The 23,050-nt window shown below is 42.3% G+C and overlaps 2 protein-coding genes across 3 annotated transcripts; both read left to right on the top strand.

Annotated features, from left to right (window-relative positions):
- Nucleotides 1-65: 65 nt before the first annotated feature.
- tmem35 (transmembrane protein 35) lies at nucleotides 66-2,639 on the top strand. The gene is made up of 2 exons (XM_034543343.1): nucleotides 66-327; nucleotides 1,207-2,639. The coding sequence occupies exons 1-2, from the start codon at nucleotides 208-210 to the stop codon at nucleotides 1,570-1,572; spliced, it is 486 nt and encodes a 161-aa protein (XP_034399234.1). The 5' UTR covers nucleotides 66-207; the 3' UTR covers nucleotides 1,573-2,639.
- A 3,414-nt stretch (nucleotides 2,640-6,053) lies between these two features.
- Nucleotides 6,054-18,015, top strand: cenpi (centromere protein I). Of its 2 annotated transcripts, none has more exons than XM_034543834.1 (20): nucleotides 6,054-6,333; nucleotides 7,277-7,414; nucleotides 7,964-8,082; nucleotides 8,417-8,524; nucleotides 8,933-8,981; nucleotides 9,116-9,162; nucleotides 9,384-9,473; nucleotides 9,580-9,705; nucleotides 9,956-10,099; nucleotides 11,317-11,437; nucleotides 11,704-11,798; nucleotides 11,906-12,023; nucleotides 12,235-12,299; nucleotides 12,820-12,929; nucleotides 13,801-13,936; nucleotides 14,884-15,008; nucleotides 15,448-15,496; nucleotides 15,924-16,142; nucleotides 17,068-17,109; nucleotides 17,267-18,015. In XM_034543834.1, the coding sequence occupies exons 1-20, from the start codon at nucleotides 6,162-6,164 to the stop codon at nucleotides 17,492-17,494; spliced, it is 2,301 nt and encodes a 766-aa protein (XP_034399725.1). In that variant the 5' UTR covers nucleotides 6,054-6,161; the 3' UTR covers nucleotides 17,495-18,015. The 2 variants fall into 2 exon arrangements, with proteins under 2 accessions (XP_034399725.1, XP_034399724.1); XM_034543833.1 differs by having other exon boundaries at nucleotides 6,072-6,333; nucleotides 15,448-15,502; nucleotides 15,927-16,142; nucleotides 17,267-17,899.
- Nucleotides 18,016-23,050: the final 5,035 nt, after the last annotated feature.

The following is a 23,050-nucleotide window of genomic DNA, read 5'->3' as shown; positions in this document are numbered from 1 at the left end:
GGATGCTGCACTGAGGCTGAGGCTGGGGGGGGGGGGGGGGGGGGGGGGGGGGAGGAGGAGGAGGAGGAGGAGGAGGAGGACCCGTGCGTCGCCATCTTTGTCGTCCACCCAGAAGCCCGGCCCCCCTGGTGCATCTTCACTGGGAAACCGTCCGACTCTCATTCACGTCTGTGGGAAGCGCCTGCTGCACACGTACGGTGGCGAAAGATGGCCTCACCGAGAACAGTCACTATCGTGGCACTTTCTTTTGCGTTGGGCTTATTCTTCGTCTTCATGGGAACCATCAAGCTCACCCCGAGACTAAGCAAAGATGCATACAGTGAAATGGTGAGTGCATCTGAACGACACACCGGTATCTGTGGGGGGGTGAAGGCCATTGTTCTGGGCTGGCTGCAGACACGAAAGCGCTCTCAGGCTCTAATAATGTGACGCTGACCTAAATAGTAAAAGGACAAATATAGGACAAAAGCACCGCTTTCGGAAACGACGTGTCTCTTCTCCTCTGCCTCTGTGAAGCACGAGTCCATTTTCATCACGGTGAGACCTGCTGAAACGTTATTGCATGCACTCCCACCGTTAGCACACGGGCTAAGCCTGTATGTCTCACGATGAGCCAGACAATATGTCGGCATTAACATCTGTGAATGTGCACATAAAATAATCCGCAATGTGTTCATTAATTGACGTCTGCTGGTGAAGGGAGCAATGCGAACGCGTCGTGGTCACACATGTTATAATTTAACGTTAGCGGAATGGTGCAAACGTGCTGCATAAGGAACCATTTCGGAATGTTCGCGTGCTACTTGCAGCTTATTAAATGGTCTTTAACGTGAAGAGCAACGTACAGCTAACGTTAAAGAGCAATGGCGGCGCATTCCAGCAAATTCTGTGAGATGCACCTGCCACTGCTGATGTTGGAATACAGAAGATGATAGATGGCATGCATTTAGGCTTCAAACAACTAATATTCTCATATAATATTATACTTAATAGGTTTTATTGGACCAGGGAGCAATAGGTGGAAGAGTACAACCACAGTGATGAAATAAAGGCATGTGACCTTTGAACACTTGACATGTTGGTGACCCAACATTACATGGGCCTTAAATGGCTTTTTTTTAATTAAAGACACACTCGTGAGAGCTTGTATGAGCTTAGTTAAAGGTGAAATCTATTTAAATTAATCTTTGTACTTTGTCCTTTCAGAAAAGGGCATACAAGAGCTATGCCAAGGCTTTACCGGGCCTGAAAAAGATTGGTATCAGCTCAGTACTGCTTCGCAAGATCATCGGCTCCCTGGAGGTGGGCTGCGGTGTGGTGCTCACCCTTGTACCGGGCCGGCCGAAGGATGTGGCCAACTTCCTGCTGCTGCTGGTCATGCTCGCCGTCCTGTTCTTCCACCAGCTTGTAGGAGACCCCCTAAAACGCTACGCCCACGCTCTGGTCTTTGGTATTCTGCTCACCTGCCGACTGCTTATCGCCCGCCAGAGTGACGACCGGCCGGAGAGGGAGGATAGCAGAGAGGAACAGCACGTTAATGACCAGGAAAAGAACAAGGTCAAGCAGTCTTAAGAGCCTCGTCTACTTTGGTCCAAGCCACAACAAGGGAACCCTGGTGCTCCCCTATGGATTGTAGTAAATACAATTTTGAAGGAATCAGTCACTTCCAGTAATAACACCCCACACACCCATCTTCTGTCCCATACAGCTAGCTGACTGATTACTCTCACCTACTCCTCTGCACTCTTACTGTGAAACTGAGAACTCCCGATCCATACATCCTCTACGTGGACAACCATATCTGTGGAAACTCTCATGAGCTCGACTCATTGTCTAAATAGTGAATCAATTTCTCCCTATTTATTCTAGTCCTACACTGTGTTAAATGGGTTTAGTTATTAATTATGTGTGAATTTAATTTACGCTACGAATTGATTTGAGGGTGCTGTTTTTTCATGAAAGAATCTTTCTAGCTTGTTTTTTCTAATTTGTTTTTATACTGTACGTAGGAGAGACTGGTGATTTATGAACTCCAATAGTTCAAGCATGTTCCATTTGGTCAAGAGTATAGAAAATGAAAATGAACACTTTTGAAACAACTTTGTACTAATTATACATCAACTAGTATGACATATCCACATATTCTTTTTGTGCAGTGTTACCAGAAGGCTATTTTAGAAAGAAAAAAATGTGAATCCTCGTTCATTTTTCATCTCAATATGCCTACATGTTTGTAGCAGTGCGCATGAAATCCTTTCTCCCAAAATAAATTAGCTGCATCCCTCCCTCTCCTTTCAGTTCAGTTATCACAGTGGAGTTGTTTAGCTGGAAAGTACAGCAGTTGCTGCCTCGGGTGGCTGCTGCTGGCTTGTAAGCAGAACAACCAAATCAAAAGTACTTTTCCCTGTTAAAAATGTAATTGTACCTTTTGTAATTCACAGTTGAAGTCTTAAATGTATTCACTGTTTCTTAAAGATTCTGCTGATCAGTTTGGTTTTACTTCTCTCGAAAGATATAGAAAGGTATTACTATTACATCTGCTTAAAGACGATATCTCAATTCAAAAGCCTGTCAGTAAGTTTTAAGATTCACAATATTTCTGTAAACGATATACTTAAAATAAAGAATTGGAGGTGAAACTGACTTCAGTTTGATTCATTCGCTCTATTACAACAAGGTGGGAATTTCTGTGTTTTAATCTTGCCATATAATTTTAGGCAGTCCCTGTCAAGCTCACTGCTTGTCACTATGATCTGTAAGGTATTTGTCATTTATTCTATACATTACAGATCGATGCGGTTGGTGAACTCAACTGCTTAACAAGCCAAGAACTTACTCTTCTCTTAAAATGCTGACGAGTAATATAAATCACATTTGTATTTAGTATGAAATGAGCTGGAAAATGCTGCGGGTGAGAGGGAAGCCTGGGTCGGCCTGCTGAACCTGCTGCCACCGCGACCCGACCCCGGATAAGCGGGTGATAATGGATGGATGGATGGATGGATGTAGCTTTGAGGAAGAAGTTTAATACAGGAAGTTATTTATTTTGTAAATATACTTTTTTATGAATTCTGATTTCAATGAACATTTTAGGGAATGGACTATTGCTTGGTTTAGTGCCATTTCAACAGAACCCACCCCCGAGGAGACAAACGGCATAACTTAGACACAAAGGTCATTCTGTCTCTTACCATCAAGACTAAATGGAGTGATGTGGCCCCTGCTCTTCCCCCGAAGCATGAAACTGGACTAGGGGTCGGTTACAGTTTACATTATGCTATTTGAGATGGACACTATCTTCTGATGTTTTAAAGACCAAAGCAATTATTATTATATTGAAAATAAAAAGACGACTAGTCGAAAATAGAAATACTCTTTAGTGGCAGCCCTAGAGTAAAAGGAAGGTGACTAGTGTTGCATCTAATACTGAATACATCTGATACTTGAGTTTGCAGAAACTAAAGCTCTGCAAACCTGTGGTGAGGAAGTTCAAGAAGTGGACCAGTGAGGCTCTGCAGGATCTACGGGCGTGCTTGGACTGTACTGACTGGGATGTCTTCAGGACTGCTACCAACAGCCTGGATGAGTACACAGAGGCTGTAACTTCCTACATCAGCTTCTGTGAGGACAGCTGTATTCCATCCAGCTCCAGGGTGAGTTATAACAACGACAAACCCTGGTTCACAGCGGAGCTCAGGAAGCTAAGACTGCAGAAGGACCAGGCATTCAGGAGTGGGAACAAGGACCTGTACACAGAGTCAAAATACAGGTTTAGCAAGGCGGTGAGAGATGCTAAACGACTGTACTCTGAGAAACTGCAACAACAGCTCTCAGCAAATGACTCTGCTTCTGTCTGAAGAGGGCTCAGGCAGATCACCAACTACAAGCCCAAATCACCCCACTCCATGAACAACATGCTTCTGGCAGACGACCTGAATGAGTTCTACTGCCGCTTTGAAAGACAATGGAGCAGTCCTGAGGCCATCCCCCACAGCTCCATCAACAAGCCACAGACCATCAGCCCACCCTCGCCCAGCCCATCAGGGGCTCACACCTCTGTAGCATCCTCCACCTCCCCAGCGACGACCCTCGCCATTCTGGAGAGAGACGTCAACAGGCTGTTTAAAAAGCAGAATCCCCGCAAAGCAGCGGGCCCGGACTCCGTCTCCTGCTCCACCCTGAAGCATTGTGCTGACAAGCTCTCCCAGCTGCACGTGCCCGACTCCACCTGCAGGTGGATCACAGACTTCCTGACCGACAGGAAGCAGCATGTGAGGCTGGGGAAACACGTCTCAGCCTCCCGGACCACCAGCACAGGTTCCCCCCAAGGCTGTGTTCTTTCCCCTCTGCTTTTCTCCCTTTATACCAACAGCTGCACCTCCAGTCACCAGTCCGTCAAGCTCCTGAAGTTCGCGGATGACACCACCCTCATTGGACTCATCTCTGGTGGGGACGAGACCGCCTACAGGTGGGAGACTGACCACCTGGTGACCTGGTGCAGCCAGAACAACCTGGAGCTCAACGCTCTGAAGACAGTGGAGATGGTTGTGGATTACAGGAAGAATGCAGCCCCACCCACCCCTCTCATCCTGTGTGACTCCCCCGTCGACGCTGTGGAGTCCTTCCGCTTCCTGGGCTCCATCATTACCCAGGACCTCAAGTGGGAGCTGAACATCAGCTCCATCACCAAGAAGGCCCAGCAGAGGATGTTCTTCCTGAGGCAGCTGAGAAAATTCAACATGCCAGGGAAAATGATGGTGCACTTCTACACTGCCATCGTTGAGTCCATCATCTGCTCCTCCATCACCCGTCTGGCACCCTGCAGCCACGGCCAAAGACAAGTGCAGGCTGCAGCGCATCATCTGCTCGGCCGAGAGGGTTATTGGCTGCAATCTGCCATCCCTCCAGGTCCTGTTCACTTCTAGGTCACTGAAGCGGGCCAGAAAGATTTTCACTGACCCCTCCCACCCTGGACACAACCTGTTCGAGTCCCTCCCCTCTGGTAGGAGGCTGCGGTCCATCAGGACAAAGACCTCCCGCCACACCAAAAGTTTTTTCCCGTCGGCAGTCGGTCTCATCAATGGGGCCCGGGTCCCCCACTGACTGACTCTGTCACCCCCAGGACTACCTCCTCTTCTTCCTCCTTCCTCTCTCCTCCTTCTTCCCCCTCCTCCTCCTCCTCCTCCTCCTCCTTCTTCTTCTTCTTCTTCTTCTTCTTCTTCTTCTTCTTCTTCTTCTTCTTCTTCTTCTTCTTCTTCTTCTTCTTCTTCTTCTTCTTCTTCTTCTTCCTCTCTCCTCCTCCTCCTCCTCCTCCACACACATGTCACTTTAACATGCACTTTAACTTAAACACACGTCACATGTAACATACACTTTAACTTAAACACACATGTCACTTGAAACACACACCTAAACACTTTAACGTTATTTGTTGTCTGAGCACTTTATCTTTATCTTATACTTAATACATTGCACTGTTGCTGTCGCGTTGATTGTTGTTTGTCATGTCTGATGTTGCACCTTCCGCCAAAAAAAATTCCTTGTTTGTGTAAACATTCCTGGCAATAAACGGTTTCTGATTCTGATTCTGATCTGTCCATTCGGGGAGAGGGATCCTCCTCTTCCCTTTTTCCCCCGTGAAAGGTTATTTTTGGGGAGTTTTTCCTGATCCAATGTGAGGTCCTGGGACAGGGATGTCATATGTGTACAGATTGTAAAGCCCTCTGAGGCAAATTTGTAATTTGTGATATTGGGCTATATCAAATAAACTGAATTTAATTGAATAGTTTGCGATTTTCACAGCATTGTAAAATTACATACATGTTAGTGACCCAGTTATTTTTTTAATTATATGTTAACTATTTATTTTCTGGAATAGTTACCAGTTATCGACGTTATTCGACGCAGCATCCTCTGATCTCTGTACCTAGACAAGACGAGATCAAGGATTTACAAAAAGAGAGACGAACAGCTCCATGACTACTGTAGTCTTACTCTTTGGCGGTTGAAGGCATACGGACTACAACTTCCGTGAAGCCACCGAACGGAAAGACTATACTGCGCAAGCGCAGACCAAACGGTCGCGCGGAGGATTTGAGTTTTGTTTGAATGCCTGAAGACGGAGCGGAGCACAGTATTTACAAGTTGTTAGCAATGTAGAAATGGCAGCAACGCTAAGCCTGTCGGGGTCGCCGGGTTTAGACCCGTCGTCTTCAAGCGACCAGTCTGTGTCCAGCCGGAGTAATAACAGAAGTCTGAGAGTCGCAGAAAAGGAGAGGAAGAAGAACGAGGCGGAGGACCCATTTGTTCTGGCCCTGAAGTACTTCTCTGACGGTAACGTTGCGACTCACACACAACGGTCGATGGCAGATGGTTGCGTTAGGTACCAACAGCTAGGTTACTTCAATTACGTTCAATTACGGCCAGGATAACATAAAACCCCAAGATTTAACGTCCTTGATGTATTTTGGGTGTTACCGCAGCTTTCGTGGCAGCTAATGTTGCTAACTTAACGTTACTCAGTTATGAGACAAATCCAAAACAGGGCTAGCCGTACGTCTGTAACGTAAGTTATGTTCAACCACCACTGTTAAACGCTGCAAATCGGAGGAGCAGCCCGTGTGACGTCATCTGTTGACCCAATTGCACTCAATTTAGTGACTGATCTTACCAATAAGACGACTTTCGTGAGTTAGCTAACTCTAGATCTTTACATCCAAATGAGGTTTTAGTGATCATGGTTGCTCCCCTGCATTGTGTGACCTGAATAGGATTTTAAGCTATCCTGCCAGTTATTTCTGTGATCAGATAACGTGTTTTGTGTGCTGTAGTTTCAATTCAGTTTATTTTCTATAGCCCAATATCACAAATTACAAATTTGCCTCGGAGGGCTTTACGATCTGTACACATACGACATCCCTGTCCCAGGACCTCACATCGGATCAGGAACAACTCCCAAAAAATAACCTTTCACAGGGGAAAGGGGGAAGAACACTTCAGGAGAGCAACAGAGGAGGATCCTCTGCTGAGTGTTTATACACTTTTAAAAAAGTGATACGGTGATAACAGACACCAGTGCTAAGTAGTGTAGATATCTGCAAGTACATCACTAAACACATCACCTGAAAACATTTGGCCAGTCTATTTTGACTGAGTTGACACTCTTGCTTACATTTGGTTGATATTGTTTCCCCTCATGTTAGTATGTATAACTGTGTGAGTATTTTGACATTTTAAACACTTGCACATGATGTGATGTTATCCCTCCCTCCTGTAGTTGAAGCAGGTACTCCAGTGCATGGTAACGATGAGGTCGAGAAGAACATGGTGATGGTGGAGAAGGTGGCCTACATGAAAGGACTTTCCCCGGAGGCCATCTCTATTATGCTGGAGTTTGCCATGAGCCTCCGTATGGGTAAGACTGTCACTTAGCAGCAATGCTGAACAGAGTATCATACCAGCCATCTTCTTTGGCACTTAACCTACAGGGTCATAGGAGGCTGGAGTATTTCCCATCACACAAGCAAGTGTACACCTTGGACAGAGTCTGTCACCCTCTTATTCACACCTCAGTCAATTTCAAGCCAAACCATCTGCCTTTTTGTTTTGACTGTGGGTGGAAACCAAGAGAACCTTGATGATCACATGCAGACATGGAACAAACTCCACACAGAGGTGGCGGTGTTAACCACTATAAGACTGTGATGTCCGGGATTTAATTAGTTTGGTGCAGTTTAATTGACAAGAATGCTAGAGCCAAATATTGCTTATTTAGTAGATATGGTGTCTGGTGAGCACATATTCCCCCCACAATTTAAATGCATTGCACGCATTTGTCTTCATTCTTCCCAAATTTTTAGGAAACCTGTGTAGAAGGTGTGTATGAATGACTTGGATAGCTTGCTTTCTTTTTACAGTAATTTTTTACCATTTGCTTACTTTAACTGATTTTGTTTCTGTGTAGGGACTACTCTCTGTGCCCGGGTGCTGAAGTGTCTGATTCCAGCCACGGTGGTGCCACAGGAGGCTGTTGTTCGAGCGGTGGTTTGGCTGGGAATTGGAAAAATACCCATCAGCACACGAGTAAGTGCAAATTGGATTTGTCCAAATTCTTAAAAAGTCAGAATAGATGTACTATTGCCCTCAAAGAATAATTGTATTCTAATTTGTATGTTGGCATTATTTACCATTTAATACAAATGTAATTTTTTTTTAACTTTTGCACTCCATGCTATTTTCAATATTTTAATAATTCAGTCTAATTGTTTTGTGGCTCAGTTTTTGAAAATATACGGTAGTTTGAATTTAAGATATTTGAGATGAGTGAGTTTTGATTGACCTGCTTATGATTCTGTATATGCCATCTTTAAGATTGCACAATAGTTAATGCGTTTTTATTTGCATATACAATTTTCAGATTCTTTTCATAAAGTGGGTGTTGACCGTATTTGACATGATTGATGCAAAGGACCAACTTCGGGCCATCTATGGCTTCATCTTCAGTTATGTCACAGAGGAAAATCTGGTATGTGTGCTGATGATCTTTGCATTGTTGTTGTAAGACGGCATCTAATCAAATTTGTGTACTATTCATTTACACATGTTATTTGAGCCACAAAATAAGGGTTCCCTACACTTATTTATCATTTAATGACATGCGTATATTGTTTGCCAGAGCAAAACAGATATGAAATGACAAATGCCTCACTGTTTATGGATGCTGTGCCTTGTTCGACACACAGACTTGATACATATAGGTCAATCTCTGCCTCACTGGACAGATAATATGCTTTTCTGGTTTTGGCATATAATATATTAATTACAAAAGAGAATTGCGTTCTCCTGTCATAAAATGACCGCAGCTCTGTAATGTGATATGGGATCCACTCAACAACTGGGATGTAAAGATATAATTGTTGTCACTTTATTTCAGTTTCCTTTCATCTGCCATCTGCTGTACCTTTTGACCAGAAAGGAAAGTGGTGAGTCAAACAATTTCACACCAAAAAAGATTGTAATGCTATTTATTCTATTTTACTCCATTATTTCTTCTTTTCAGTATTCGTATAAATTCTGGAAGCATTCTTGACTGCGTCATTTTTTTTTCTTGTTGTAGTGCGGGTCTTCAGAGTCAGGAAGCTACTGGAGCTACAGTCTAGACTGGTAAACCTCCTGCTGATCCGACACCCTCTATAGCCATTTATCAAAGCTACTTATTCAGTAGGGAAATCTATTCAATGAGAAATCACAGAATGGGTTTATTCTACACTCTGTGCGTTATTCCCAACAACAGTTACCATTTTAATATCATTGGTTATGTTGTATTATTAGGAAACATCTATCACAAAGAGGTAATATTGAGCATGTATATATTGTTTCTTCAGGGAAGGCAACCATTCCTCTTGAGCCTACTGTCACTTTACAAAGTGTTTTGCCCTGAACTGGTGACGCTCTCCATCTCTTCACGAATTAAGGTTTGTACATGACCTGTGCAGTTGATGCTCATCCTGCTGTTATAATGTGCAACGATCTTCATCTCTAAAGCACCAGCGGGATTGTGTGTTTTCTGTTTTCTTACAGAGTGGGTTTAGAAACCACAATATGCCCTGGAAATCAGCCCTGATTGCAGTCCAGAAGAGGAACGGTTCCCAGGTTGCCACCAGCATCAGTCTGGCCTCCGCAATTAAGACCAACCCCAGAAAAAGGGTATGGACGTGTATTTAATTGTCAGATACACTGCTTACCGAGTTTATAATCACTCCTGCTGATTGAAGTCTGATTGCAGGGACTGATGTGGTCAGACAATAATGTCAAATACCAGATCTATAAAGTATATTTTTTCTAATCAGATTTTTAATCAGATTTTAGCCATTTCATAGTTTCAGGAAATTAAGACGATAAAAGCTAGCCCAGGCTTTCTAATCATGTTCTTGTTTTACTTTGCTTTCTCTCTCAGAAACACTGCCACCTGGAATTGCCGGTGTTGAGTTCTGTCGTCAGTAAAGAGGCTCAGACTGATCCGTCCTCCAGCAGAAAGGTGGTCCCCCTGGTGCAGCTCCACTCCTTTGCGCATATCCTGGAAAATATGCACCGCATCGAGGTAATTTCTATTGTGACAAATCTCTGAGCTCTATATCTGTGGGGTGTCGCCTCTTCCCCTTTACTGTCTTGCTTCTTCTCAGTCTTTCACTCCCTCTGCTCCCATGTACCTCAGCTTCTACAGTTTACCTGTTAGTCCCAACACACCTGGACTGGGAAAAGATTGAATATAAATCAAGCCACAGCCTCTGTAGTTCAACCATTTAGGCAGCAGAATAAAATTTATGCCAGTTTCTCCATGCCGTTAGGATTTGTAACCACTGTCAAATTTCAATGTGATGCATCCTCACAGCCACAGGGTGGTGCTGCGTCACTATTATAATTTAGTCTGTACATTATAGTATATCCATCTTTTCACAGATATGGTGGTTTATCTGTCTTACATGAGTAATTAAAGCAATAGAGATGAGCTGAATCTGAGCAATGCATTGAACAATGTTTCATAGCAAATGGTAATTTAAAGATGCCTCTCCATAAGTATCTATTTGCCCTGCAGATTCAGATGACTTGATAAACTAATACAAGTCATTTTTAATGGCTCACAGACCTTTATGTGTCACGCTACATAAATTCTCCTCTTTCACCGCCTGCAAAGCCAATGCGAGGCTATTGGACGGCAATAGCATAAACTATGTTTATTGCCAAGAAAGATCTACTTTCTCTGTCTTAGGCAAGACGGATGATTACAGTCCATCTCACTCATAAAACTATTCAGCAAGGCTCATTGATTATTTCCCTCATTGCTTACACTCCTGTTATCAAAAGCAGAATGGTGCTTTTGCAGTTTAATAATACAGTTGCTCCATAATTATTGGAGGGCTGGTCTGTTTCCATTCACAGTTTATACTAATTGATTTATTATATTGATAAAGTCCCCATATTGGGAGGCAGCTGTTGATACACGATATGGTACTGCATCAACTATCCAGTGTGATAACAGAAATGTCCCAGTGGTGGTATTATAGGGATTACTGGATACTGAAGAATTAGCTCAGTAGAGGATTGGTGGCCCACTCTATGAAAACAAAGACATGAGCATCAGTTTATTCTTATTCTGTAGCAGGTAAACATATTAATGTGAAACACATTTGAAGGTTGGAAACATGATTTTTCTTTTCCATCTCTTCTTTGTACTTTTATTTATGGTTGTTTGATTATTTCACCCACTCAATCATAATTTATTGTATTTGTCCTATTTCTTAATTTTACCTCCACCAGCTGCCCGCTCAGATGGGCTCACTGCTGGGCTCCAGTCTGGCACTGCAGTACCTGGACTGTGTACAGGACGAGTCTGCCCTCCTACGCCTCAACTTCTGGCTAGGCCACGCGCTCCACGAAGGTAAGGGGTGGTGCTGGGGGTGCACTACCGAACTATTGTGACATCTTCTGTCAGGAAGAGTCAGCCAAAGTAAAGTCAACCTTAAGTTGAACCCAAATACATTAGCTAGTTGGCACATCAAAAGGATTTTTTTCAGAGAGGGGTTTAAAAGACACAGGAGAGGAAGTCACTGTGTGAAGATGCTGCCACTCTGGATTCCTCTGCTGTCTTCTTTGTATTCCCTTGACTTTATCACTTACTAAATATCCTTTCGTGCTATTTTCAAGAATTCTTGTTCTGTGGCGATGGAGGAGCCTCCCAGAATTCAGAAGAAGCTCTGCAGTTTTTGAACACGTTGCTGTCCACACAGCACTTTCTCCAGGTGAGCCTCACATTTCAGGCCCTGGTAGCCACCGCTGTACCATGCTCCTGTCGTTCACTATCCCCTGTATTCATTATGGTTTTTAATGTGTCCCTTTTATCCACCAGGAGGGGTTTTCTTGCTCAGAGGCTTTCCTCTACAAATTTCTCAGTGTTTGGGACGGTTCCCTCCTCCGCCCACAAATCCTCGGCCTGCTGAGCAACATCCCTGTTGTCCCCAGTTCCCGTGAGTTTTCCATGGGTTGTCTGTCACCGCGTTTAGTGATCTGTCTTTATATCTGTCTCTGTCAAACACACAGACACAACCCAGCTTTGCTCTCCACTTGAATACAAGTTTCCATATTAACAAGACCTGCCTTATTGCGTTACATCCAATGAATCTAATTTAACTATATAGCTGGTAAAACTGTAACCTTCTGTCTCCCCCTCTTCTTCAGAAATCAGACGTCTTCTGTTTGAGCCCCTCATGCAGCTCTTCTTCACATCTTCACTGTTTTTCAAGGTGAGTTTACCTCCCTGAGGCACAAGTAAAATGACATCTTGCTATAGTACTTGAATTACAAAACCGTCTTAATTTGGCAGAAAATATGCAATAGTGTTTTTCTTGTAATAAAGCACTCATTATGTATTCGTTAAGTGGTTAAACTACTGTATGCTCAGTAGAGGTGGGTATTAAGATTGTAACTGTACTGCTACTCTTACAGATACTACTTATCAATCTGGAACTTTATTGGAATTCCTATTGGTTCTTTTTAAACAGAATTGACATTACTTTATTTTCTCATATATACTGTATAAGAATAACAATCTCGTTCAGTGTCACTAAAGTCAGGGTCTCTGCTTTAAATAAGAAATATATGTTGTTAATTTCTCCAGTACCAAGAGCAGAACCAGTAACATCTAAGCTTATCAATACCGGGGTCTTTACTAATTTAGCACTGGCGCCCAGTGTCCATTTAATACCGTGTTTCAGTACTCATCCCTAATGCTTGGTGCTTTTCCTCTTCATCGTGTGTCTGCAGTGTGGACTGATGGAGTGTCTAAACAATATGCTATTGAAGTGGCTGACCTGGCACTCAGTGTATGCCCTGGAGGACGACTTGGACATCAGCCTCAACAGCCACACCTCCATGTGAGTCTTGCATCTACTTCCTGCCACTTGTTTATGCCCTTGGCATAAAAACCTGAAGCACTTTGTGAATTTACTTGAGAGCATAAGGCTTACAGCTCGTTGAGTTTTTGCTTTTAACCCAAGAGCTCAGACCTAATCAGTTCTCACAGATGTAATAAAAGTATTCAGGTGTTGCCCCAGTTATTAACTGTGGGTAAGTGTAATGAGTTGATTTACCCATTTTTGTTCTAAATGTGCGGCTTTTAATTTGTTATCTTCTGAATTTGACATTTCTGGAAATGTTTTACTCCGATAAAAACATGACCAAATCCATATACTGTTTTTTATAGTAATGCTTTAGCATGAATTCAAGCCAGCTTTAATCCATAAAACAAAGCAAAAATAGGCAGAAGTGTATATTGTATTGTATATATTTTATATTTGGTTTTAAGCCCATTTATCCCTCAAATCCTTTAATTGAAATAAATTTGCAGACAAAAACATCCCTAATCTCCAGTTCAAATTTAAGGGGTGGAGTACGTGTCAGTTATGTTTAAATACCTGGGCTTCATCAATATTGAGTCCTCCAATGTATAATCCCAATAAATGATCCATTAAGTGTCGAGTTCCATTTTCTATTCACTGCAACTTTCAAACTCACCTCTGGTACAACTCTGAGATTGGATCATTGATTGTTTTTCAGTACACTCTCAACATCACTCTTGATTCAGTTCGTCCTTTGTATTGTAATGAAGTGTCATGTGGCTGATTTTGGGAGCTTTTCTTGTGTCCTCTCAGAGACTTGAGGCACTGCTCGAGTCGAATAGGCAAATAGGCTGCATCATTCTGGTTAAAGTGTGTGTCTGACTCACTGCTCTTCCCTCTTTCCCAGAAACATGACTCTGTCTCGGTTCAAGGATTCGGTGATGGAACTGGTTGACTTTGTGGGTCAGCTGGCCTCTCTGAGCCTTCAGCTTGAAGGATGCCACTCTCTCCTCCTCAGCTTCATCCTGGACTTCTATGAGACAGTAAATAAGCTGATACTAATGATTGAATCTACGTTTGTGGCTTGATTTAGGCATGATGCAACCTGAGCCTGGGCTGCACTGGTGATATTTACAGATCCTCTCCACTCAAAAATGGGTTTTGCCTATAGTAATAATATTGTATAATACTTCACTTGGATGTTAGAGCTTAATATAATGTATGTGCAGAGTTTGACTTTTTAAGCCTGTGTTCACATTCATCTGTTCAAGGAGGTGCTGAGTTTATTATGTGGACATGATAGTATGAATTTGTGACATTGCAACTAGTTTGGAAGCCATTCATGGTCCGACATGTAACTTACAGTGTGATGTGGGAAACTTCTAACGTACGTAAACAAAATATTATTTAAAGTAGTGTTTTTATTTCTTTAAACTTGTTCGGAGTGGACCTTTTAACCATGACTCTCCTGGTCAAGTCAGCAGCAGCACATAGAATGTAAGAAATAAATGTTACAAAACATACAGGACAGTCTTGAAATAAATCAGATTAAAATATGGATAGAACAATCAGGTATCACAAAAAATGACCAGATCAGAAGGATGATGTAAGATTCATAAGAAACAAATATGAAATGGCATTTATAAATAGATAGTTTAGACATTCTTGAGAATTAATCCATACAGTAAATAAATAAAATCCAAGAAAGAAAATATCCGTATATTCCAACCAAATAAGCATTTCAGAAACACTGAAAGGAGGTTTGTCTGGCTTTCAATTCAGAGAGGAAAGTTTTAAAGCGTGCAATGAGATGACTTAATCAAACAATAAATACGAAGATTGGATGCCAAGAACGGCCTCAACATCGGCCTGTACCAGCTTCTAATGAAGCACAGTCCTGATAAAAGCTTGTTCTGGATGTTTGATTTGTCTACATTTTCGTTGTTAACTATCTGCAGGTGTTTTATTTCATATTTCTTTCCTCCCCCAGGTGTGCGACACGTTTCTGAAGTATGGGCTCCCCCTTGTGGTGATGCCTACACCTGGAGTGTTTTATCCAGCCCTGTTTGCCACTGACCCTGTTAGCGTGGACAGACTAGCCTACATCATGTACAGGTGGGGACTTGAGCTCATGCTTCAACCCGCCCCGATACAGTAGCAACACTTAATGTAGTAGGTCATATGTCAATGCATATTTGATGATGGAACAGAACAGGAATCAAATGGCTAAATTGTATGTATATTTTAATGCATGATTTATGAAAATGAGCGTCTAAGAGGCAATGCACTTAAGCACTCTTCTCCGATTTATCTAGAATTCAAGCCTCATTCGTAACTCTAGGGCAAGCTTTCATAACACAAATCCTTCGTGTCGGCTAACTGACGACACCCCAGGGCTCTGAAGTAATTCTGCCAAATCTGAGCGTAAAAATGTCATGGCAAAAGAAAATTGGAATGTAATGGCTTTATATTCTTTGACAGGCAATAGGAAACCATCTGTTTTGCCATAAGTGATGATCACATGGTTCACTTGTCTTGTTTCTTTTTTCTTCAGATACAAGGTGAACTTGACATCAGCCAAGAGTCAGGAAAAACTCACAGAGGTAAAAGTAAATACAAAAATGCTCTTATTTGCTTTACAGTAATACCGAAACGGGCACATATTGTTCCATTGCACAAAGTACTTGACATACAATGGAAAGCAAATAGTTTTTTATGAGCAGTGATTGGATTAGAAGTGCTAATTCCTTTTTTCTCAACCCATGGATTTTGAATGCATTTCTTATGATTGTATTTACATTTCAGGCATTTAGCTGGTGCGCACTTCTGAAGTGATTTGCTATTTTATTCACCGTGGTATCTAGATATTCCATCTCCCCTCTCAGATGAGGACTTTAAAAGTTGTCGATTTTAATACATCTGCGAGCTGTGAATTCACCAGTACATGTCGGGCAGCTGGCATGCTCTCCTGGAATTGTCAGGCACTTCTTAACTGTAATTTCATCGCTTCCTCTTGATCTTGCTTTTCAGCAGGCCTTTCACATCAGCCGTCAGACGTTCCGTGAGTTCAACCATTACGCAGTCGTCATGGTCAACTGCCTGTGGAACTCCAACATGTTTCAACCAGACATGGGCGTACAGCTGGGAGAGGAGCTGCTGCTCAAGAGCAACGTGCCACAATACTGGACGAGCTTCGACCTCATCCACCACCCTGCCTTCATGAGCTACGCTGTCGACTTTCACCAGAGGGTGAGTGGGGAGCCTTTGGGATGTCTTTGTGGTCCCAAGATATTTTAGTTGGATCCTAGCTGCTGCACACTCACCATTCTATGTACCAGGCAGTTTCTAATGTGGCCGTGCCTTAGTCTTGCATTCTTTCTAACAGCCATCGGGGGGCGTCTCCTCTGGTTGTAATTGTGTAGACATCTGAGAAAAAACATATCACTTGATTTATTTGAGTTTATGTTCTCATACGCTAGTTTCAAGTATTCTTCAACATAGTATAATGTTCATTTAGTAAATTATGGTCCCATTTAGTGTAAAATAGACTTGCTTTAGGGCGTGGCTAACTTGGGATTGACAGTTCGCTACCGCAGCATATTTCGGGCCGTGTTTTTGTCTTACAACTTAAACCCTTTCAATTCATTAAAGTTAATTGTAACCTTTATGGTTGGATAACAATTTCTTTAGTGTTTGGCTTCTTACCTCCACCCTCTTGTGTCACTTGATTTTAAAAAGTCAAGATGGTGACAAATAAAAAGAATGGCGATGGCCAAATTGCCTAACTCGAGGCTTCCAAACTACATTCCACAAACCAATGGGTGACGTTGTGGTGACTTAGTCCACCTCTTATGTACAGTCTGTGCTACAGTGTATTCTGGTTAGCTGTTGATTATGTTCACCCTGTAATGGGCGTGTGATAGATCAGGTCTGTACAGTTTGGTTAATGGACTTACAGGGACAGATGTGGTATTAATGTTTCCTTCATAGAAGATATATTAATACAGAAGGACATTTTTATTATTAATGGGTATCGCATGAGACGTGGTTTTCAGCATGTTTAATAATACTCATGCCTTTTTTTTGGTTTGGTCCAGCTGCAACATCCAGCAGTGATCTTATGAGATTTAGCAGGTCGGACTGACAGTGAATATTAACGTTCTTTCTTTTTCAGTGTTGGCCGGAGAGAAAGGACATGGACCTCAATTCCATAAAGGTATGAGGGCTCTACTTTTTATTTTTGCATTTCTTAATGGTTCACATTCGGTTTGATGTGCGTCACTCATACTTCAGAGATTAAGAGCGATTGCTTTGATCATAGAAACCTTCTGATGTCTTGAATGTGATTGGGCATGTTTCTGTCTGTGTTTTAGCATTCCAAGCCATGGAGCTGGTACCTGGAGTATTTGTTCAGTCAGGGTTACGACGGCCTTAAACAGTTTGTGCAGAGCAACATCAGCCGGCCGCTGACGGCCGCTGGCGGGCATGTGGACAGGCAGGACGATGGGCATGTGGACAGGCAGGACAACGGGCATGTGGACGGGCAGGGCGACAGGCAGGACAACGGGCAGGACGACGGCCTGTCCACATTGCAGAGGTAGATGCTTAACTCATTGGAGAGGAAGACCACCACTTGCATCGTTTTTAATAGACTTTTACATATTTTATCTCCAAGCGAGCTGAGTTTCTTGTGTACATAGATGTATCTGTGTTTATTATCTATTTGTATTTGTATTTTCTGTTCATTCAATGATTATAGACATAACGCCCTGGCGGCTATTTGCCAGAAGTATCGCCAGTAGTAGATTTATGTTAGCGGATCATTGGTCGGTAAGACATGTTCACAATCTTTTACAGCACAGAAAGAACTTATGATCCACATAAAAGTTGATAAGATACTAAAGAATAAGAGTAAGACAACTTTTTTCTTTCTTTTCATTTTTTTCTTTGCAATAAACTTTGTTTTCACGTTAACACACTGACATTAAAACTGCTCCTACATTTTACAATTGTTTTGTGTTGTATTCTTGTACAGCTTGCCACCTGCAAAACCCTGACTCTTGATAAATAAGTGTAAGACTTTTTTTACTTTCGAAGCAAATAAAATCAATCTGTTGTCTTACTAATGTTATTCTGCGTTATGCTGCTGTTTGCCACTTTCTTGGTCATGGGAGTTTTGCCTCTTTCAAATGACATCAGTTATTTGAGAATGTGCTACATGGATAAGTATTCTTCAGTCAGTCGCTATGTAATTTGGAGAACCACATTTCATTTTAATTGAGGGACCCATCTGGGTGGTTAAAAAGCCTCCGGCGCATCGTCTCCTGAAAACACTGCAAGCCAGGTACAAACATCAGCTGTCTGTGGCAAAACATATTGACCCGGAACATGTCAAATACTTGTGGTGCGCTTTAATATTCACCCTTCTTCATATTGTCATTTTGAACACAAAAGGGAGGATCAGTAACCTCTGCAGGTACCCCAACAATCAACAATGCAATGCCACCATTTTAGGGATGCAACTGACTGTAATTGTCATTTGTACGTCATGTATTGTCATGAAACATGTAAAAAGATGAAACCAGCTTCATTGCACGTCAACCAATTATCAACATCTATTAATTTCCTGTCATCCACTAATTTATTCACTCATACACTTTATGCAAACCAGAGATGAGGGGAAGTGAATTCCATCATTTCCCGTTCAATTATTTAAGGATTAATATTTAAATTTGTATTTTACAAATTGTCAATCCACTGTGGGAAGATGAAGAGTTGCAGAGAAGATATGCTCCCTCAACCTTGACTCAACCTCACCCTGGCAGATCTTTTTTTTGGAGCCCCCCCCCCCTCGAGCTGTGACTTCAGAGCGAGCCTCCCTCCTGTAGCTCTCATAACGCACCAGAGCCGCGGAAGTTTTCTGGTTAGTATTTCATTTCATCCCGACTCCGGCTTAGAGAGACGCTGCCATTGTGTGCCCGCCCGTCGGCGTGTGAGCGAGCGGAGCCCCCTTCAACACGGCAGCGCCGCTGATGTCACGTCGGAGACGCGGAGCCCGTCGCCGCCGCCGCCGCCGCTCGCCTCACACTTTCTTCAGCTTCGTTCACGGAGGAGTAGCTCATTCCAGCCTGCTCGCAAACACATTGGACCGAGCCGTGCCAGTCCTAACTGAGCCAAATCCTTGCCTCGGGGACAGAAAGGTAAGATTGTTCAAGGCTGCTTTTTTTTCTTCTTTTTTTCTTTTTTAAAAGAGTGTTGTGGTGGAAGCCGGTTCGCATCCCATTCAGGGCAAACCGGATCATGGTGTGACAATGTGACCGGCTCCTTTGATCTCTTTCGGGTCACTCGTGTGCATGCTGAGGGACAGATTGGCTGCAGTTAGGGCACTGCGTGTGTTACTGCTCGCAGTTTGGCAGCTGGATTTATTATTTTTTGTTCTTCTTCCAACAAGGCGACATCCGTGTGATGGATGATGTTTTGCCGGATGAGCTTCGGGATACCTAAAAGCCTGCTGTGCGTGTTCCGCTTGGTGGACCTCCAGGACAAAAGGTGCACAACTGGACGTTTTGCCAGCAAGTGGGAAAGAGCTCCTGTTATGTCTTTCTGTTCCTCATTCTGAACAACACGCAGCTCACAAACTGACCGGACAAGACGCACAGTTTCTCCATGCAGTAATTGCGGATGAGAGGAAGTACATTTACCCACACTGATTGTAGGTGTGCATTTGTTTTCTGGAGCACAGAGAAGAACACACACACACATATACACACACTAAAATAGAGCCTTCCTGCGAGTTTCCTCGCAACTCTCGCCTCCTGCAGAAAAATGAGCATTTTTAGTTATTTTGTGTGGGTGGAGCCTGACGTGTGATGGCAGACCGAGGTGTTGAGCCGGATTTGAACTCTGCATGTCGCGAGTAATTATTGTTACAATTACACGGTTTGCGTCTTAAGCCCCAAGACAGTTTTTGTGAAGGCCTCGGGAGGACGCAACACAGCGTGGGATAATTTCTGGAAATATTTGTAGGGAGGAGTAATCCTGCCTCTGTGGATGTGACAGCAGCAGGAGGTTATGCTCGAAATGCAAAGAAAAAAACCCATGACCAGACCCTCAATCCTAATGTGATTGACATATGCTAACAACTAAATCAAAGTTTGTTTGCTTCATATGCTTCATAGTTTTTATGTAGACTGATATTCATCTAAAACGTATATGTGGATGGCCCTCGAGTTGATATAGCCTAGTTGATCGGTGTGACTAAGCAGTTCATCTTGTCAGTTGTTCAATTTATTGTGTCCAAATATTGACTTTATATTCATTTTCAATAATCATTCAAACACATGGGCAGAAATTCTCCTAATTAAAAAAACACACACAATCATCTCGGTTTAAGCATCAAAGTCTTTTTCTCACCAGATTGGTTTTGTATTCTTTCATCTGTGATTGTAAAGCTTGGTAACTCTTGGTGTTCACGACTCATTCCAAGATGGAATTGGAGGCCTCTGGAAGCTTTAAAGGGTTTATTTTGGTTAGAAGAAATAGCTGAATAACGTTTCCTTTCCCGAAAGGGTGCACAAAGTGACATCCTGACTCCCAGAGAATTGCTCTGAAAATGACTTTCATGTTGTATTATGCAGGACACATTTCAGTGTTATCAATCTGCATTCATTTAAAATAGCTGCCAGTACATTTCATGGACAGAAATCCTCCAGTTACGACACTGAAAGCTCATTTTCTTCGGAATCCAAAAGCCTAACAGGAGCACATATGACTTTTCTTCGGGGGATCCAATTTGATGTGGTGATAGAATTGTGAGTCTTTTGATCTCAAAGACCGCTGCAAAACATCTGCAAATGTAAGGAAGAAGAGAGAAATCCCTGCAGATTGTGGGTTTTTATAATGGTTAATAATGACTAGCATATGTTGTGATGACCGTAGCAGCTTGCATATTAGGCCAGTGTGTTGCTCTTTGTAACTAGATTTGGCAGAGCGTTTCTTAAGGCTTCACACAGTGAGCTATAATTGTGAACTACGCTAAAAGGATTACGCGGATGTTCTATTGTCACTGCCTCTCTCCATCTACATGCCTCCTGGTCGTGTTCTATGTTATGCATTTTCAACACTTTCCCTCCAGCTGTGTGTTGAAGAATATAGATTGCATCTCTTATAGCGTCATCAAGGTTCTTATTCATTCTTTTTTTTTTCATCCTGAAGAAGACAGTGTCCTTTACTTGTACCAGTCAATGAGAAGGCAGCGGTTCTCAACCCCTTTTGTCTGGTGCACTCATCAGAGGGAAAAATATGATTACCTCTTCATTGACACCAACCCTGTTTCAAACGTGTTCATTTGAATGCCATTAAGCCGTGACAGCGTGTGTGTGTGTGAGTGAGAGATTGTTTGTTTTATGTCAAACTGGTCTTGGAGACACCGAGCAGGAACTACTGCCACGGAGGAGGTTTTGAGTACTTTGCCAGGTGTGTTTTATTTTAATTTGGTATATGTCTGTGGACAGACTTTGTCTCTGCTCTAGTGTGACGGCCGTGCAAGATGCAGTCCTGACATTTTACAGGTGTGTAGTTGAGATCAAAATAGGGCAGACTTTGAAAGATGGCTGTGGTCAAGCAACCAAACCCCCACCCACAAGATGGTCTCTAGTTTCACACCAAAATCTGGATATTGTGATGCTATTTTTCGTTCAATCGATTGTAAATGTTTCGGTTTGTTTGGTCCAATTTGGCAGATGCTAGACATTTAGACCATTCTCAACTACATTTAGCTATCGTATTCAGTATCCTAATTACTTCTACTATTTCTACTTTTAGCTTTCAATCGGTTATATTCAGCTAGCTGTTTGAAACCTTTCATTCATGACTTTTAGCTTCATACACAATATGACGTGCAATGAAATTATTTTGGGCACAGCTCCAGGAAGCAACTCACAAATGGAATAAAATAATATTTTTTCCAAAAGACACAAACAATATAACATTTCCCCCTGAGCTACAAATACCCTGAGTAGAATCACCGTGTGAGGGCATTTGTATTTCTTTCGACTTTTTCCACCTTCTCCGGAGTCTTTTTAATAGTTTTGGGAGTGTGAAAGGTTAATCTCAAATACCCAATAGTTTAAGGCGAGGAGCTTGTTTTCTTTCATGGTTTGTTTTCAGCTCCTCTGATGAATCCTAAACACGTATTTTGGGATTGCATTATTTATACTTTTATGTGCGGTCGCAAGCTGTGTTATAGATTGTCCCGGGCATGTTTTTCCTTTTCCCCCCCTTTTTTTTTAATTCAAGAGAGTGATCTGAAAATGTCATGCTCTGTTAAAGTCTGCCCCGGGTCTTCAGTAACTCTAGCCGAGCGTTAAGAATTAGCAACCTACCAACAACTGCTGCAGTGACATTACATATTCTCCCGAGAAGATTTTTTCTTTATTTACAATGAAAAGGTGACTGCAGGTCAGATACTGTGCTTTCGTGTAAGCACCGCGATCATGAATAATTAGTCTGGTGTCATATTTTCTTGCTCCACAGAGGAACGCAGTGATGAGTTTACGAGTCCTGACCTCAGTGAGACCTGGTGGAGTCAAACTGTCGCTGTGATTTAATTACATGTGACCCATAGCTTTGACCTCACTGTTGTCACCTTGCTCTCAAGTGGTGCAGATAAAGACCTCAATGATTTTGCTTTTTCATATTGCCTTGTCAGCAAGCTTTTATGACTCAGTTTTTCTCAGTATTTAAAGCATATTTATTGCTTGGGAAGTTGTTCGTCTGCCCTTCTTTACATAAGTATACTTATGTTAATTGGTTGCACTGTATGAAAAATCTCTTCCACTAAGCTTAAAAATGCTTGAGTTTAATCAAAGTTTCCCTTTTGTGTCATTTCTTCTTTCCCTTTTTGATGTTTTAATTTCTACCCACGAATGCTTAGAACATATAATTCATTCTTTGTGGTTGAGTTACACCAAGGCTTGGTTTACTGGTAATCATTTCACATTATAAACTCAATTATCACATCCATGTCTTCTCAGTTAAAGAATAATTGATTAGTTTGAACAAATCCCATGAAAAGACCAAAACCAAGAATGAATTGATCCTTCTAACACGTGTTGTTGGCGTACCCAAAGCTTGATTTTCTTATTCCCCTGAGCCTC

The sequence above is a fragment of the Cyclopterus lumpus genome, chromosome 10 (genome assembly GCF_009769545.1).
Source record: "Cyclopterus lumpus isolate fCycLum1 chromosome 10, fCycLum1.pri, whole genome shotgun sequence".
Classification (NCBI taxonomy): domain Eukaryota; kingdom Metazoa; phylum Chordata; class Actinopteri; order Perciformes; family Cyclopteridae; genus Cyclopterus; species Cyclopterus lumpus.
This window is presented reverse-complemented; position numbering and strand designations above follow the sequence as displayed.

Coding starts and splice junctions, on each gene's coding strand:
- cenpi (XM_034543833.1), top strand. CDS start 6,162: ATGGCAGCAACGCTAAGCCTGTCGGGGTCGCCGGGTTTAGACCCGTCG. Junction 15,503..15,926: donor AAAAACTCACAGAGGTAAAA/GTAAATACAAAA, acceptor GCTTTTCAGCAG/GCCTTTCACATCAGCCGTCA. Junction 17,110..17,266: donor TGGACCTCAATTCCATAAAG/GTATGAGGGCTC, acceptor TCTGTGTTTTAG/CATTCCAAGCCATGGAGCTG.
- tmem35 (XM_034543343.1), top strand. CDS start 208: ATGGCCTCACCGAGAACAGTCACTATCGTGGCACTTTCTTTTGCGTTG. Junction 328..1,206: donor AAGATGCATACAGTGAAATG/GTGAGTGCATCT, acceptor TTGTCCTTTCAG/AAAAGGGCATACAAGAGCTA.